Source organism: Mirounga angustirostris, unplaced genomic scaffold (assembly GCF_029215605.1).
Source record: "Mirounga angustirostris isolate CCGP_5_RB_7025 unplaced genomic scaffold, mMirAng1.0.hap1 SCAF_10, whole genome shotgun sequence".
Lineage (NCBI taxonomy): Eukaryota > Metazoa > Chordata > Mammalia > Carnivora > Phocidae > Mirounga > Mirounga angustirostris.
The window spans coordinates 51,065,004-51,082,556 of record NW_026991718.1 but is presented as its reverse complement, the minus strand read 5'-3'; the positions used below and the strand labels follow the sequence as shown (position 1 = coordinate 51,082,556).

Below are 17,553 nucleotides of genomic sequence, written 5' to 3'. Positions count from 1 at the left end.
CTTGGGGCAGATCCCCAGAATTTGCTAGTTTTTAAAGTGCTCAGGAGGGGTGCTAACTCCTTCAGACCACTGGGGTTGGGAGGTGAGGGGACTACCAGAGGAGGTTTCCCTGGAATGAGGGAGAACTGCTTTGGGTAAAGAATCTGCATTTTTGTCCCTCCCTGTAGGTCACAGTGGTCTTGGGAGACCCTCCCCACTCCTTAGATTTCTCTGGGGGAAATACCAGGAATGATGGGGCCCAGAGGGGAGAAGGTAGTTAGAAGTGAGTGGTGTGGTCCGGTATACCTAGAGTTGACCCCTGGGGCCTCAGTAAACCTCTGATAAGCTTGGGGTCATTCCCTCTGAGAAGGGATGGAATGTGGATGGTTCACTCAACACTGAATCAAGCTACGTTGATTGCTTGACTACCATATATTAAAAACTTAAAAGGCAAACTGAAGAAAACATTGATGACAAATATATATAAAGGGTTACGGTTAATAAGTTTTACAAATCCAGTAAGAAACACTTTGAAGACCCTCAAAGAACAATGTGAAGAAACAGATAATTCCCAGAAGAGAAAAACACTGATATTTGTTTAAATTTTGGTAGTCATCAAGGAGTCAAATTAGAACATTTCCACTACCAAATTATTAGCAAATGTTTATTTAAAATCACAATATTCAGCGCTGGTGGTGATGGTTCAAGTAGGTCCTCTTTTAACAATAGAAAATTCTAGATAGCTGGCCTGGTCTCACTGCTCCAATCCCCTCCCTCCTTGTGAAGTAGGTGGTATTATTCCCAGTTTGCTGATGCAGAAACTAAGACACAGAGGTCAAGTAACTCACCCAAAGTCCCACGGCTGATGTGCAGGGTCCCTGCTTCACTGCGGGTAGAAGTGTAAATGAATATAAAACCTTGGTGGTGGGCAGTTTGTAAACACATATTAACAATTAAAAAATGTTCGTTCCCTTTCACCTAGTAATTCTACATTCAGGAAATCCATCCTAAGAAAACGACCAAGATGAATCATTTTGTTTTCTGCCGCACATGTCAAATGATAGTACGTCCATTATGACGCTGGGCTACAGTGGCGTCATAACGTACGTTTAGTATATGGCATGACAATGGATACTAGTTCATAATAAAACGCTAAATGAAAAGAAGTACAAAAAATGTAGGACATGTATATACATATCGTAACGGACCGTGATTTCTGCGGTTGGTGGAATTGTGATTTTTAATTTCCTTGTCCCTTTCTCTGTTTTTACAATCAGCACTTACCAATTTTATAATCAGAAACAAAACCCAAGTGTCTTGTGGTTTGTGTGTGTGGCCGACGCTGTTTCCAGGACGAGGGGCCCAGGGCTCACCGGGTGGCGGAGGGGTTAGCCGGGCAGGATCTCCGGGAGGCGGCGGGCGGGCCCCTGGAGACGGGGCGGCCGGTTACTCAGCCGGGGAAGTGTTGCGGTCCGCGGAGGAGCAGCCCTGGCCGCAGGGCCAGTTCGAGCTTCCGCCGGCGGGACCCTGCGGGCGGGTGGCGCGGGCCGGCCGGCGGGCAGGCCGTGGGGAGGGGGGGGAGCAGCCCCCGCACACACGTGTCGCCATGCAGCCGGCGGAGAAAGCCTCCTACAAGGTCACCTGGGGTGAAGCTGCGTCCCAGCAGCCCAGGTGGGCCGGGGATGAGGTGGCCGGGCTGTGGGGGGACTCCCTGGAGGGGCAGGGCCCGGAGCATGTGGGAGCCCTTGGGTGGCGCGAGGAGCCGGGAGAACGGGGCTGGGGTCCGGGCTCGCCTCCGGAGAGGCGTCCGGGGACGGTGGTTTCCTCATTGCCCTGCCGACCAGCGAGCCCCGGCCCGGCCTCCCGAAGCGCCTTGGTGCTCAGTGACAGCCCTCGCCCTCACGCACGCCCCTCCGCAGGGCCAACGGCCCAGACCCAGACTCCGCTTTCTTGCTCACCAGCCCACTCCGGACCCACGCTTACCCCGACGATGAGTGGGACCAGAGTGCTATTGGGAGGTACTACGAGCTGTTCGCGGCCGCACTGGGCAACCTGGAATGGTTGCGCTTCTGTCTGAGTCGGGACCGTGACAAAATTCCAGCAGATGACAAGGTAAGGCCTTGGAGCTTGGGGGCAAGAAATGAAGTCCTCTGTATGCACAGAAAGTTCCTCACATAGTGGTTCCCTGGCAAAGATCTGCCTATGGCAGATCCACAGATACCCTTTTCTGTGTAGTCACCTTCTATGAGCAGACTCTGCTCTGTAGGTTAGGTTGGGGACCCTGGGGCCCCAATCCTGCTCAGTCTCCTCCTACCCTCCTCCTGCCCCCACAGGGCTTCACTGCCATCCACTCTGCAGCCCAGAGTGGCAAGCTTACGTGCCTGCAGGTCTTGGTGGAGGAGTACAAGTTTCCCGTGGACCTGCCCACCAGCAATGGCCAGACACCCCTGCACCTGGTCATCCATGGGGACAACAAGACCATGACCCTCCCCTGCATTCACTATCTACTTAAGCAAGGGGCGGCCCTCAACACGTGAGTCCAGCCTGTGTCCAGAAAGTGTCTTGGAACCTGGGCAGATAGGAACCCCACTTCCAAGTAGGCAGATCCATGCAGGACAGGCAGAGGGCTGTGGGGTGACAAGGATTGGGTCCCACATAAAGCAGTCAGTGAGCCCGCATGCTGTAGTAAGGAGATCAGGCTCTGGGAGAGGACAGACCTAGTTCACACCCCAGCTTTGCCATCTGCTAGCAAACAGCAAGACCTCCAACAAGTCACTCAACCATTAGCCTCAGTGCTCTGGTTCCCAAGCTTGTCAGCACACTGGAGTCCCGTATGTAGCTTCAGAAATACCAGTGCCTGTGTTCCAGTAAAAGGCTGAAATTGGTATGGGGTGCCATCTGAGCTTTGGAAGGCCTAAAATATCCCCAGGTGTTTCTAATTTGCAGCAAAGTTTGGGAATTATTTCCTGAGTGTCTTCAACTGAAATGTGGGAAGATGACATGAGACTATTGTGGTAACTGAGGAAATGCATGGAAGTGCCCGGATGGCCCATGGGAGACTGCACTCGCTCATATTTACAGAGCCCTGTGTGCTCGGTGCCAAGCCTGAGTTGAATACAGCAGTGAAGACATGGAAATTGTCCCAGCCCTCATGAAGCTGATAAACTAGTGCAGGAGCAGAGGGTGAACTAGCAAACCAATAAATGAATGAAATGACAGTGTAGTAAGTAGTTACAAAGGAAATAAACAGGGCAATGAGGTGATGAGTGAAAGGGGTAGGGCAGAGGACCTATTTTGGAAGGGGAAGTCACCTCTAAGGAAATAACATTTAAATTGCAGCCTGAAAACTGAGAGCAAGGCAGCCATGGGCAGAACTGGGGAAAAGAGTCCCAAGCAGAGGGAACATCATGTGCAAAGATCACACGTTGGGAAAGAGTGGGGCAAGGTCAGAAGATGAGGGTGGGGAGGAGGCAGGGCCCAGGTCACGCAGGCCTTGTGCGCCATGGCCAGGCAGGGGAGGGGGCAGGAGGGCTGGCTGACTTAAGAGCCAATAAGGTTAGTGCTCTCTGAGCTCCAGCCAACCCAGCTCTTCTTCCAGCAGATCTTTACTGTTGCACATCCATATAGTCAGGCTCCCACCATTCATTTAGTCCAAACCCTCCTCCTACGGTTGAAGAAACTGAAGCTCAGAGAGAAGAAGGGACATATCAGAGTCACCCAGTGGGCTAGTGGCAGAGCAGGTGCGGAAGCTGGTTTGCCCACCTCTCTGATGGGCAGATGGCCTTTGTCCTTCCTTTCTGCTCTCTTCCCTGCCGGCGGGGCCCTCTACAGTCAGACATGCAATGGCTCCACACCCCTCCACCTGGCAGCCTGCAAGGGCCTGCTGAGCTGCGTGAAGGTGCTGGTGCAAAATGGTGCCAATGTCCATGCCCGAGATGCCATGGGCTGCAAGCCCATCGACTACTGCAAAATATGGAACCACCGCGACTGTGCCCGGTGAGGGTGTGAGAACCACCCACAGCCTGCCACCCCTTCCCTCCCTCCCAGCCCTTTCCCTGGGGCCCTCACCTAAGGCTGAGCCTTTACCAGGAGGGTCTGGGCTGAGAGATAAGTCTGCGGAAGAGACCCCCCGGGACCCCCCCCCAGGATATTCCCAGGGCTTTCCACAGGGCCTCACCCCTTTGGGTTGAGCACTGCCCTTCCTTGCCCTGAGGCCTTGGATCCTCAGCAGGGGTGCTGATCAGACTACCACTTTCCTCTCTCACCTCAAAGGTAGTGGGAGGGGCCTTGGGCAGTGGGGAATGGCGTCTCTGGTGGCTCCTCCCACCCTCATCCGGGCCCTCAGCAGCAGCCAGTCTTCCCAGTCCAGGGTGAAGCTCGGTCACTGGGGGATGACATACCCCCACCTTGGCGTCAGGTTCTTGAAGGATGCCATGTGGAAACGGGACAAGAAGGACTTTGCTCGTGAGATGGGGAAACTGAAGAGGCTCAAGGACCAGCTGGCCTTCATGGAACAAGACTACCTGACTGAGTATCAAGTAAGGGGGAGGGGGGGCAGGGGCGCCGGGCCCGCACTGCTCTCCAAGCAGGTGAGCACAGGAGGCCGTGACTCACAGGCAGTTAGAGGAGTGGCTGGTAGCAGTCCCACCCAGAAAAAGCCTCCCTCTCCCCATCCTCTGAAATTCCACCCTTAAAAGCCACTCCCCTAGGTCAAAAGTCTTACTTTGTGTTAGAGAGTAAATACAGCTTAAATTGGCAAGAAGTACAGCACCCCTCCTAGTGCATTGCCTCCTTCTGGATGAGGAGGAAAATCTCTAGCGAGTTCCAGGCCCTGCCTACATTGGGATTCACATTGGTTAAAAAGATCCACCCTCCTGGCGCCTGGGTGGCTCAGTCCGTTAAGTGTCTTAACTTCGGCTCAGGTCATTATCCTGGGTCCTGGGATGGAGCCCCGCATCGGTCCCCCACATCAGGCTCCCCACTCAGTGGGAAATCTGCTTCTCCCTCTCCCCCTCCCCCTGCTCATGCTCTCTCTCTCTCTCTCAAATAAATAAAATCTTAAAAAAAGAAAAAAAAGATCCATCCTTTGGGGCATGTAGCTGGCTCAGTTGGTGGAGTACATGACTCTTGATTTCGGGGTTGAGAGTTCAAGCCCCGTGTTGGCAGTAGAGATCACTTAAAAATAAAGTCTTCTAAAAAAAAAATACATCCTTTCCAACAGACACTGAGCATTTCCTCTCTGCTAGGCACCTGCTGGACCCTGAGGCTCCAAAGACAAATGAGATGTGGTCCCCTCACTGAAGGAGCTTAGGATCTAGAATGGGAGGTGGGTTATATTCCCACAGAGGAGGAAGGGTCCAGGAGGATGCCAGAGAGATAATGCTTAAGAGGATCTTTAAAGATGGGCAGCAGTTGGCTGTATGAAGAAGGGAAGGGCTGACCAGGCAGAAGGAACAGAGAGCCCTGTGGAGAGGCACAGAGGTACAGGAGAACGTGGTATATGCCGAGAAGCACAAAGTCAGTACAGCGAGGGGAACAGATGTGAGCTGGAGATTGCCAAGCGAGAGATTTGGGAGGGGCTCAGATCTATGATGGACCTTGGCTAGGGAAGAATGGGGAAGTAAAGGATTTTAAGCAGGTATAATGATATAGGATGCAAGAGCCAGAAAACCCAGAGAGAAGATGCTGGGAATCCTAAGTGGATCCAGAAGTGGGGAGGGCTTCAGGGCTGGCAAAATCCAGTACTCCAGCTTGGTTCCAGCTGCATTTCTCTCCAGTTTTCTCAGCCCTGTCCTCTTTTAGTGTGTCACCCAGTCCTCATAGCCCCTTGTGTCCAGAGGAGGCAAAGCTCATCCGTTCCCGTGGCTCTAAACTTTCCCAGAAGCCCCTTGCAGATCTCCCCTTATCTCTTATTGGCCTCAGTTGGATCCTATGTCCATTCTTGTGCCAATCCCTACAGCTAAAGGAAAGCCATGTGCTGACTGACCTGGGGCTGGGGCAAGGCTGATGGAATTATTATGATTGGCTTAGCCTAATCAGAGCCTACCTCCCGAGCTGGGTCAATCTCCGTACCACCTGATGGCTTAGCAACGGTCCGGGGGGTGAGACACTGAAACAAGGGGGTGGACAAGGGGCAGTTCTGTGGCAAGCCAAAGGTTCAATTCTAGTGGAGGCAAAAACAGAGAGGTAGACCGAGTCATGACCACCCAGCCCAGAGGGCCAGCCAACTATATCCCCCAACATACAAGGCCCACCACTTCCAGAAGCCAATCCAGACTGGCTACCCCCAGTTCCAGGCCTTCCAAACCTTTCTGCTTTCTTCCTCCCCCATTAATCCAGAGATTCTCTCAGGGCAGGACATATCTCCACTATCAGACGAGGGACTTCTCTGGAGGTGGAGGCTTGTCTCCCCCATGAGACTTGAGGTTTTCCGTAGGGCAGGGACTGGAGACCTCACTTAGGGCAGAGGCCGTATCAGGTTGGAGGTCGGAGAGGTTCTACCTGCCCCATCAGCCCACGGGCTCCCTTCGGGCAGTAGTTATCTCCCCGTCAGAACAAGGGCTCCCAAGGCAGGCGTTTCTCTCTCTCTTTTTTTTTTTTTTTTTTTTTTTTTTTTTTTTAAAGATTTTATTTATTTATTCATGAGAGACAGAGAGAGAGAGAGAGGCAGAGGGAGAAGCAGGCTCCTGAGGAGCAGGGAGCCCGATGTGGGACTCGATCCCAGGACCCTGGGATCATGACCTGAGCCGAAGGCAGACGCTTAACCATCTGAGCCACCCAGGCGCCCAAGGCAGGCGTTTCTCTCATCAGACTTAGGCCTCCTGGGGTGCAACTGGATCTAGCCAGTGATACCTGAGGTTTCCAAGGGCTACAGCCACAAGGCCCCCCTCCACAGGAGCAGGGAGGAGGGGCAGCCCTCCATGACTATCTTGTACCCTCTGATGTTGCAGAAAGAGCACCAAATTCTGAGAGAAGCTGATTTCAAGAAGTGGCTCCATCGCAAGCAGCTGCTTCAAGGCCAACCCCTGATCCCCAACGCCAAGCAAGCGCCTTGTGCCCCCCCCCAGGCGATCGCCATCCCCCAGACCCCCAAGCACCAGGGGCCTCGAAAGAGTTTCTACCCCTCCCCAGAGGCACGCCTGCGGCAGACATCAACACCCAAGCTGCAGTCCTTGGGGACACCCACAGCCATCTACACGCAGCCCATGGTCAGGCGGCCCAAGCGGTGGAATGTTAGCAACAATCCTGCCAGATGGCCCACCACCCAGATCAGCTACCCACAGGGCATCCGCCTCGGTGTGCATCCAGACCCCAGCCCGGAGCGCGACTTCCAAAGCTTCCTTAAGGCGAGGTCTGACCGGCACGGCGGGGCACAGCTGTGCACGGTGGCCGGCAGCCGGGTGGCACCTGTGCCCCAGCTGCCTTTCAAGGTGCTAGTCCAAGAGCTGTACCCTTCAGTGCGGCCACGCAGGATGAAAGTGCCCCAGGGCTTTTGCCCTGTCAGCATAAGGCACGTGCCCCGGAAGCGGCTCTCGGGTGACAACTTCTGGACTGACGCTCTGGCCATGAACCTGCGTGAGACATTTGATGAAGCCTTCCTGGCAGCTGTGCAAGCCCATCAAGGGCTCCCCACTCTGCCCTCCCCCAAAAGCCCCCCATAAACTTATTTTGGTAGGCTGTCAACCTGAGACAGCCCAGTGAAGGCTGAGGTGTGGTGATTCACGTTGGGGATGGAAGAGAGGGAGAGGAGTACTCACAGGCTTCCCACTTCCCACTCCCAAGCTTGAAGATCGGAGCCCCTTCTCTCTTAACAAAAGACTAGGTCCCAGGTCTCCTTTCTCCACAAAGAAATTCCTTGGACTCCCCAAGAGGTTTAAGCTAGGGCGGAGGCCTCAGAGTGGGCATCAGTCTATCCTGGGCCCTTGCATCATGAAACTGACGCTTTGGTGTCCCTACTACCTCTCCTCCCCCCGCCCCAGCCCACCAGGAACAAGGCTTCCAGGATAGGGAACCACAGGAAAATGCTGCCTCTTGTCCAGACTAAGTCCTTCAAGGTCTCTGTAGTTCAGGGAGGCACAAGCAGCATATCTTGGGAGGAGGGAGGGAGGACCCGTGGCTTCAGTTGCAACTATACAAGCACTTGCACTTCCTCCAGGAAGCTATCCTGGATCCCCTGTTATCCCCTGGACACATCACTACAAATCATTCATTAAACAAACGTTTATTGAGTGCTTTCTATGTACCGGGCACCAAGCCAGGCACTGTTAATACAAAAACTGAAGGACAGTCCCTGCCCTCAAGGAGCTTACAGTCTAGTGGGGAGATAGACCAGTAAGCCTAGAGTGATTTGTGTGGTGTGCTGGGGGGAGAGGGGACAAAGCTCAGAGGAACTGAAATCTAAGCTGAGAACTGACAGAGAAGGTATCCAGGTGGGCAGAAGAAAGGGGAATCAAAGTGGCATCTCTGAATACAGGAGGCGGGGACATAGGGTGCAAGGTGGCAAGTGATGAGGCCAGAGAGGCGAGCAGGAACCAGACATCACAAATTTCACAAGCCATGCTAAGGGGTCTGGACTTTATCCTGAGGGCAGTAGGGAGCCATGGAAGGTTGTAGGCCAGGAAGTGACTTGATCAGCTATACATTTTAGACAACTCTGGCTGTGGGACATAGGAGGAGAAGGAGGCTGTCACAATAATCCAGGTGTAAGCTGATGACAGTGGGTGTGGCTCGAATCAAGCGATGTTAGGAAGGTAAACGTTAACAGTTTTTAGAGATTGGATGAGTGGGAGGGGCAGAAAGAGAAAGCAGGGCTAGAAAGCAGGTTTCTGGTCTGGCTCCTGAGGGGTCTTGGGGCCACGGCAGGTACCCAAAAGAGGCAGGTTTGCAAAGGACAGCAGCAAGTGCCCTCTGGGCCATGAGAGTTGTCTGTGCACCCAAAGGCGAGAGGAACTATGGTTCAGAAGATCAGGAGGGATGCTGGGGCTGGAGGCCAACTCTTAGTTCCTCGGCAAAGAGTCCTTGACGCCATCAGCTCGGATGGGCTCCTCCAGGGAGCCCACAACAGAACCCTGAGAAACCCCACTGTGCATGGGGCAAATGGAGAAGCCTGCACAGGAAACTGAAAGGAATAGCAGAGGCAGGAGGAAGACCAGCACAGGAGTGCCAGGGAAGTGCAATTCAAGAAGCTGGGGGTGAGCAGCCCTGTCAGATGCTGCAGAGATCCAGTGTAAGATATGAAAGGGTCTGCTGGATTTAGCACGAGAAGGCCACTGGCAACCCCTAGGAGAGAAGCCATGTCGTCAGGGTGAGGAACAAAGAAGGAGACAGCAAGGGAGAGCTGAGCCAGCTGCTGACCCAGCAGTGAGGATGATATTGGCCTCCTGTGTCCCCTACCTTGTCTTCCCTTGTCTGCATAGGATAAAAAGGCCTGGCCATCTCATTCCCACCAAGAAGAAACCAAAGTGTGCTACTTCTCTCAGCGAAAGGGAAAGGCTGGGATTTTTAAGAGAACAGGAAGTGCTGCAGTCAAGGGAATGACTTGGTGGGACTTGGGGCAGGATATAGAGAATTTCAAGCACAGGGGCTTCCCCGGCTTAAAGGTACCGCATGTGCACTGTCCATCTCCGCACCTGCCACTCTCGATCTGAGGTACAGGACATGGCAGGAACGGCTCTCATGGGGGCTTCACTCCTGTATGTACTGCTGAGTACTTGCAAGGCACTGTAGTTGGAGTGCAAAGTCAGCAAATGCTGGTCTGTGCCAGGACCTGGCCCACCTTCTTAGAAGACTGAGGTCAGCTCCTCAGGAGCCAAGAGCACACAGAAGAGAGGGCCAGCCCTTGTGTGCTCTTAGAGCGACAAACCGTTTCTCCCCTCAGTCCCCTTTCTTAAAAAATAGGCTGTAACCCAGGCTGCCTGGAAGCCAATTTCTATTTTCTTTCCTCTTGGGCCTAAGATAGAATTCAGCCAGAAACCACTCCTTTTCCCCAGGGGAAGGCTTACAAATAGGATATTGCAGATGTTCCAAAAATCCCACCCAGTCCCAAACCGTCCCTCCGCTGCCCCCAGCGTCACAGCCATGGCGCCTTGGGGAAAGAAGAGATGGAAGAAAAGGGAGGGGCACGAGAAAGGCTGCCTCCACCCCCAACCCCCCTGACCCGGCTCAGCTCCTCATCTCTGCCCACTTCCCAGGAAGGGCCGTGAGAGCAGTCCCTCTGGGAGGGCAAGACCCAAACCCAGAAAAAAAGCCCCTGGAGCAGAAAAGCCAGTCCAGTCCAGGGCAGAAGGTCAACAGCAAGAAAGGGAGATGAACTTTCAGGATATTAAGGCAAACACTGCCACCTAGAATCTTTATTCAAATGGGAATCAGCACTTGGGACAGAAATCACAGTTCAACAGCAAAAACTATTTCTCCTGGAAGTGCCAAGCTATGGCCCCTCCCCACGGCCATCTGCCCAGAGAACTTATCCCTGTCTGCTCTCCAGCTTCATAGCCCCTGCCTGCCTGCCCCGGCTGAGCCAGAACCTCCCGACCCATCACGGAAGTGGGCAGGAGGGTCATAGGGAGCTCAGCTCCCGCCTAACCAGGGGGCCTATGGCCTCTTGGCTAAGCAGGCTCTGCCATCCTCCTGGTGCCCTCTGAGGTCACAGCCTCTAGTAGCGTCAGATCTGAGCCAAGCTGAGCCCTTCGAGGAAGGTGGGGATGAGGGCTTCAGGGAGAGTCAAGGGAACGAGGGCCAGGGCTGGGCGAAGGTGCCTTCCAGGCTCACGGTCCCCGCCTAGTGCAGAGGCCCAGGGGCCCGACTCTCCTGATCTTGCCCCCGCATCCCCTCCCAAAGGGGTTCAGTATATCTTCTGACGACTGGGTAGAACGGCCTCTTTGATGAAGGAGAAGACAATCAGGATCCCTAAGCGTTTGCCCCGCTTGCCTTTGGTGAAGTAATTGGAGACCACGTCATCTGTGGAGACACAGGCAGGGGGATGAGTGTGTGTGTCTACATGTGAACATGGATCTCCCCACCTGGAGCCCAAGTGTCTCCATCACAAGGCTGGGCTCGGGCTCCCCACACAACCCAGGCTTTCCTGAGGCGATCCCACCATGACCCCTGACAAGCCCCTTCTCACCTCCTGGCTGCATGGTGGAGGGCAGGACGTTTTCCCCAGCCGACAGTGACACAAAGAACGCAAACGGGATTATCCACAGACAGAAAGTGAAATAGGCCAGGACCTGGCAACAAGAGACACTGAGAGAGGGTGCCCCGGAGGTGCCAAGGGTGGGCCCCACACGGCCACCATGCATCTTACAGAGGCGGTCAAGAACGCACAGAAGGCCCCACACCTGATCTCTGAAGGAGGCTAGGGCCCAGGAAGCAGAGGCAGGGCAACCTCAGACATGGAGAAAATTCAGTGGGGAAAGGTGGAGGCTGAGGATGACCGAGTATGACCACAATCCCCAAATCCTGGGCACTAGGACAAACAACTCCTCTGAACTAAAGGAAGCAGATGGAAGGCAAAATCATGACTGACCCATCTTCCCCCCAAAAGTGACCCTGTTCTTCCCAGGGGTCAGAACTGGAGCAGCAGGGTGTGGAGAACCCCTGAGAGGAAAAAGGCTTGGCAGTCTGCTGGGAGGAGCCGGGCTTCAGGGCTGCAACCCGCCCAGCCCCATGAGGTCTGCATCAGACAAGGCCACCCCAGTGCCCTGTCCAGACCTCAGGGTGTTAGGCTGTGATCTTGGGAGAACCAAAGGACTCACTGGGGGAGAGCAGTGACCTCCCCGCCTCAGCCAAAGAGATCCCTGCTCCTCACCCCACATCACTTTCTAGACTCATCAATACTATTTTTTTAAATGCGTTATCCCTGAGCAGACTATTTCAAACCCCAGCTAAGTTCACAAAGCAAATCATGCAAGTCCCCTTTACTTCTTCTGTCCCTGCTAATAGTTTGATGTACTGAACACTTCTTACCTCTGAGAAAGGATAATATTCCTCTGCAAAAAACTGAAATGCTAGGTAATGATTCACCACCACTAGCCCTGTTGAGGAAATGAAGAGTCAGTCAGTTTGGGGGGAAGAATATAAAGCTGGACTTTTAACCTTCAAAGGCCCCTGAGAGTTGGGAGTCCTGAGTCTTAGTCCTGATTTTACACCCAACTCAGAGTATGGCTATAAGCCAAGTACACTACTCTCCAGAACTCAGTTCTCCATCTGTGAAAATGGGAGGATTAGCTCCTACCTGCCCACTGCAGAAGGCATTTATGAACAAAATTAGAAGGCAGATAAGAAAGCTCTTTGAATGGTATAAAAATGAGATTTGTTATGTAATCCAAAGCACCGTGACCATTAACCTACTTTTAAGTGGACGTGAGTCCCGAAGAGTGCCCTCCCATGGGCAGTGGGCACAGGAAGTCACAGGGCAGATAACATACTCCCAAGAGATTCCACTCTGAACTGGGCAGCTGGGAGAGGGCCTCAAACAAAGAGGCTCTCACTCCTCAGGAATAAAAGGGCACAGTTTGCTAGATGCTTTGGGGTGCAGTTTTAGGGTTCCTCCAAATTCTGGGGGAGAGGGTCCTTTCTCATTCTGCCCCAGGGTAGGGCTCACTGGTCTAAACTGGTATGTTCTGGACTGACACCCACCTCCTTAGGGTGCAGCCACATTTATGGAGGAGAGAAACAACCTGCAGATCCTGGGGATGGGCTGCTCAGAGATAGGCCTCCCTGCCTGTTCTCATGGTGAGGTGAAGGGCAGGCACCAGAACAAAGCCCCACTCAAACTGAACACCCCGCACATCCACCTCACAGCCAATGCCACGTCTTGTCTTTCTTTCCTCCTCTTGCCTTTCCCCTTCTAAGGCAGAGCTCTGCCGTGCCTAGCCACACTCTAGGACTGGGGAAACTGGAAGAAAGATGGTGCCTGATGCCCACAGATCTTCAGGAAAAGTCTCTCAGGCATCTAAAGGGCAGGTTGGGGGAATGACAAAGGGAAGCCAGGAGGGCCTGCTGCTGGGGGGATGGGGGGTGGGGAGGGTTCTATCCCCTGGTAAGATGCAGAAGGGGTCTGGTCTCCAGGGAAGGACTCTCCACACCAACCCCCACCAAACATCCTCTGGTAGAATCACACCAAGGCACTCAGGGAAGAGGCCAGTCCTAGCTTTAACTGGGTGCCCTCCTTGTGGGTAATATTCTCTTTCCAGATTCTCCCACAGAAATAGAAAGTAGCTCTAAGAAACTCCCAATTACATCTCATATCCTGCCCAAAGACTAGATGACCAGTAACAATTAATGGGAGAAAAAACAATCCTGGTAACCAAACACTTCCCAGAATCTTTTCTGGGGATATCTATAACCGCCTACTGTGTGTCACCTGAGTCCATCATCAAGAACCCAAGGCCAGAGAGGAGAAATGACTCCCAGGATCAGAAAGTAGTGCCAGCTTAAAGGCAGAACGGTCAGGGTCCTCCAAACACATTTGTCTACCCCAGCGCCGGCACCTGCAGGGGGACCCACAGCCCCATGAAGCTTGTGTTAATCAAGACTTTGGGCCAGACGACGAGACAGGGAGCTACCTGCCTCCCAGGGTAGGGCTTTGGGCTTTTCCTGGCCAAGTGGTTTCTTAGAGCCCATAACTACACAGAAAACCCACCTTTTCTCCCTTCTCAAATTCACCGCCCTGGGAAAGCCCTCCCTAAGTATCCCAGCCCCACCCCCTCATCACCCCAAATACTAGTCACTAGAGCCAAGGAGACTAGGCTCCTCAAGTGTAGGAAGTCCATGTTCCCAATCAGCCTGGCCTCCTGGAGGACCCTAGTGGTTTGCCACTTTTCTCTATATCCCCATAGTGCCCCAGACTGAGCTGGGCACATGCAACCACCTCGACGGCCTCCCCAACTCTGCCCCCTCTCACCGCACGAAAGGATGAAGTTAGGCGAGGTCAGCATGATGAAGGGGAAGGTCTGGAGGAGGCCAAAGTAGACGAGGTTGGTGAAGAGGCCCACGCCAATCATGAAGGTGGGGAAACGCTCAAACACGTAGAGGCCAATCAGCACAGCTGTGGAGAACTGAAACAACGAGAGGTACACAGTGCAGGGAGCCTCTTCCAGGCAGCCTTCTTGGTCTCACTAACCCCCAGCCTGCTCCGGGCAACACTAGGTTCATGCTTCGATCTCTCCCTATTTCACAGTCCTCCCCAACCTGTCTCTCAGCTCCCAAAGGGCAGCATCTTTTAAGGCCATTCTCAAAAATTTTTGACAGCAACCCACAGTAAACGTTATAAGATCAAAGTTCAAATTTCAATTCTTTTCTATTCTATTCTGTTTTTTGAAAATGCTGACCGTGACCTACTGAACTGATGACACAACCCAATAATGAATGAGACCTACAACCTGAAAAACACTGTTCTGAAGAATTTATAGTTGTCAGCGCTTAACAAATGGCAGTTGGTAGAATAAAGGTCTAATTCCTGTACCAAAACCCTCAGGCCAGGCCTCTGAACCCAGAGCTGAGTGCTATGGTCTCGTCTCCACTACTAACCCTCTACCCCAAGCCATGCCCAGAGTGGCTGCTGACACCAGGTGACTTGAGAGGCACTGGACTTCTCCCATCCAAATGGTCCCAATCCCCACCCCTTCCCACAGCTGGCAGGAATCTACCCGCCAGCAGGCACTCCTGGAGCTTTGACATCAATGGCAAGGATTGTGTCTTCAGGAACAGAAGCCTTCCATGAGACCTCAGGAGGGCAGGGACTGGGCCAGGGAAGGTGTCTCCCTCTTAGGACAAGTCACTTGATCTGAGGACAATGAGTACTCTAACTCAAGTACTCAAAACTGTTCTTAGGTAGGTTCTTCGTAGTTCTTCGCAGGGGTTAGAGACAACGGGAAACAACCAAGCAAAGGCCAAGCCATGGTCCTGTCAACACAGAGTGTGCACTCAGCTGTCACCCTAAGGAACTGAGAACAGGGTCTGCAGTGAAGCGCTGCTACTTGGGGAAGGGGCGAGGGAACACCTGGACCCAGAGAGCAGACTCAGGAGACAAGGTGCAGGTGAAGGAGGTAGGGGTGGCACCCTCAGGAAACAGCAGGGACAGAGATCTCACCATTCATGCAAAACTCTCCCTACCTCCTCCTTTGAGGCAGGGCAAAAGAGGGGAAAATCCTGGGGAAAACTGCCACTTACCCAGATCATGTATTTTATGATCCTGCTGGTGGCCACTGTATATTCTTCTATCAGTTCTGCCAGGTAATAGAGTCCAGCCGCTGGGGGGGTTGGGAAGAGGAGCAAGCAGGGAGAACATTAGCCAGAGTCACTCCCACTATCCTGGTCTTTCTCCCTCTGCAGCTGGGTCCCCATCAACCCCTCGTGGACTCCCTCACTAAGGAACAAACCGAACAACCCATGTGGGGTCTTCCCAAGCCTGAAGAAGCAAAACTTTGTCCGGGCAACTGAAAAAAGATTTCATAAAACTGAATGGAAACCTGTATCTGATGCCTCAGCACAATGCTAACCTCTGGTCCATAAAGGGGCATTTCATTCACTCATTCACTAAATATCTGTTGGGCACCTGGTATGGGCCAAGTGCCGCTCTGAGTGAAGAGAGAACAGGATAAGACAGGCAAGGTCCCTTCCCTGACCCAGCGCGGGTAAGTGGGGGTAGGGAGAGGCGTCAGACGAGCCCAGTGTGACAAGTGCTACTTCAGAGAAAGGACAGGGCACCACCAAACCCCATAAGGAGGGCCTCCCGGAAGAGGTGAGATCTCAGCAGAGAGCAAGAGTAGGAACTAGCCAGAAGGGAAAAGCGTGTCAAACTCCGAGAGAGTAGGCAGTACGAAGGGCCAGAAGCGAAAGGGCGGGGATAAGTGTCCGGGAAAAGTTCAGCGCGATAGGCCCGCGAGGGTGGGCACGGCAGCGGTTGGCGGTGCGCGAGCTCGGGCAAGGGGCACTTGAGTCAGCCACTCCCAGGCGGTGCCAGGGCGGATTTAGTGACACGGGGAAGGACCCGCGGTCCCACAGGGCTGCTAGGGTCAGCAAGAGGGGGCAGGATCCGGCGGGACAGGAAAGGGGAGGGATGCGAAGGCCGGGAGCACCGGACAGGAGTCCCCCGTGATGCGACCGCCTTCGTGATGCGACCCCCGGCCAGCACAGATGCCGGGAGAGGAGCCCGCGCGGACCGGGGTCGCGCACTCTCACCGACGGCCAGCGTGATGAAGGCCACCTGGATGAAGAGCGAAAGCCAACTCAGCACGTACATGAACCACATGGCGCCCCCGCCCCGCCCGCCCCCCGACCGCCGGGACGGGCCTGCGCGCTTCGGCTCCGGCGACACGGAGCCGCCGCCACCGTCGCCGCGTCCCCGCCCTGCGGACGGAGGGACGGCCGTGCGCCGCCGCCGAGAGGAGCCCGGCCGGAGCGCCGCCCCCGGCCGAATCCGGACGAGCGCCTCCCGCCGGCGCGGAGGACCAGGCGGCCGCGGCCTCGTCCCGCACCCCGCTGGCGGAGCTCCGGCCACCCGGGGCTGCACCCAGCGGAGGGCCGGCGACGCAGCCCGGGGAGGCAGGACGGTGCCCGGGGACGGGGACGCGGCGCCAGCCGGGGGGACAGCGTTCGGTGCACCCCCTGGGCGCTCCCGCGCCAGCGTGGAGGGGTCCGGGGCGCGAGAGGCCCGCCCGACCGCTCCCAGCAAGCACCGGCCAGAAGCGCTCAGGCGGGTCGCCCACCGGGCTTGTTTGCCACCGCGGCTGCCCGAACAAAACTGTTGCGTGCCCAGCGCGGGCCAGGCACTGTGCTAAAGGCTACGCTGTATTTCCCTGATGGCAGCTGACTGTAAATCATTTCAGGATGGGGAAGCTGGGGCCAAGGAAGGTTACTTGCCTCGGGTCATACATTTAGGAAGCGGCACCGGCAGGAGTTGGGGCGCCTTTAATCAGTCATCCTCAGGCGTAACTCTCCCTTTAGGCCGAGTTCCTTGAGGGTACCTTCTGCACCTTTGTATCGCCTGCACATCGCCAGTGGCGGGCACGCAGGGTGCCCACCGGGCACTGAATGCACTTACTCTACCACGGGAGACTCACTGAGGGGGCGGAAGGCGCAGGGCAGCCCTTGTTGAGAAGTTCCCCATCTAGTGGCCAAGACAGGCATGCAAAACAAAGTGTCTGTAGGGGCCTGGGCTTTGCTACTCATCTCGGGATAATCTTTACGTGCGTAAAAACGAATACATATTCCTCAAAGATTAAACATAGAACTACCACATAGTGCATCGATTCCCCTCCTGGGTAGATACCCCCCCAAAGATTGGATAGGTGATAGGAGTGTCTGCAGGACTCCCACTCCCTTGGAATTTCCAGGTGAGAGGAGCATTTTGGATCTAAAGAGGCGACTCTGGGTGGGCTCCTGGATAGATCAGGATGGGGGCTGGTCACCAGAAAGACCAAGCCCTGATTAGAAGCTTGGAACTTTCGGTCCCATCCCCCATCCTCCACAGAGGGGAGAGGGCTGGAGATTGAGCTAATAATCAATCATGACTGTGTGATGAAGTCTCCATAAAAATTTCTAAATTATGGGTTCAGAGGTTGGTGGATGCAT

At 54.4% G+C, this 17,553-nt stretch overlaps 2 protein-coding genes across 4 annotated transcripts; one reads left to right on the top strand and one right to left on the bottom strand.

Annotated features, from left to right (window-relative positions):
- Positions 1-1,585: 1,585 nt before the first annotated feature.
- ANKRD53 (ankyrin repeat domain 53) lies at positions 1,586-9,957 on the top strand. Its single transcript, XM_045883984.3, has 6 exons — positions 1,586-1,714; positions 1,870-2,091; positions 2,313-2,512; positions 3,811-3,975; positions 4,397-4,517; positions 6,930-9,957. The coding sequence occupies exons 1-6, from the start codon at positions 1,586-1,588 to the stop codon at positions 7,638-7,640; spliced, it is 1,548 nt and encodes a 515-aa protein (XP_045739940.1). The 3' UTR covers positions 7,641-9,957.
- A 333-nt stretch (positions 9,958-10,290) lies between these two features.
- TEX261 (testis expressed 261) lies at positions 10,291-17,013 on the bottom strand. Of its 3 annotated transcripts, XM_054509778.2 has the most exons (7): positions 16,843-17,006; positions 16,059-16,186; positions 15,151-15,230; positions 13,883-14,036; positions 11,944-12,011; positions 11,102-11,204; positions 10,291-10,935 (listed from the first exon to the last, which is right to left on the bottom strand). In XM_054509778.2, exons 1-7 carry the CDS (start codon positions 16,854-16,856, stop codon positions 10,820-10,822), a joined length of 663 nt encoding a protein of 220 aa, XP_054365753.1. In that variant the 5' UTR covers positions 16,857-17,006; the 3' UTR covers positions 10,291-10,819. The 3 variants fall into 3 exon arrangements, with proteins under 3 accessions (XP_054365753.1, XP_045740759.1, XP_045740758.1); XM_045884803.3 differs by lacking the exon at positions 16,059-16,186 and having other exon boundaries at positions 16,843-17,013; XM_045884802.2 differs by lacking the exon at positions 16,843-17,006 and having other exon boundaries at positions 16,162-16,338.
- Between the last annotated feature and the right edge of the window lie 540 nt (positions 17,014-17,553).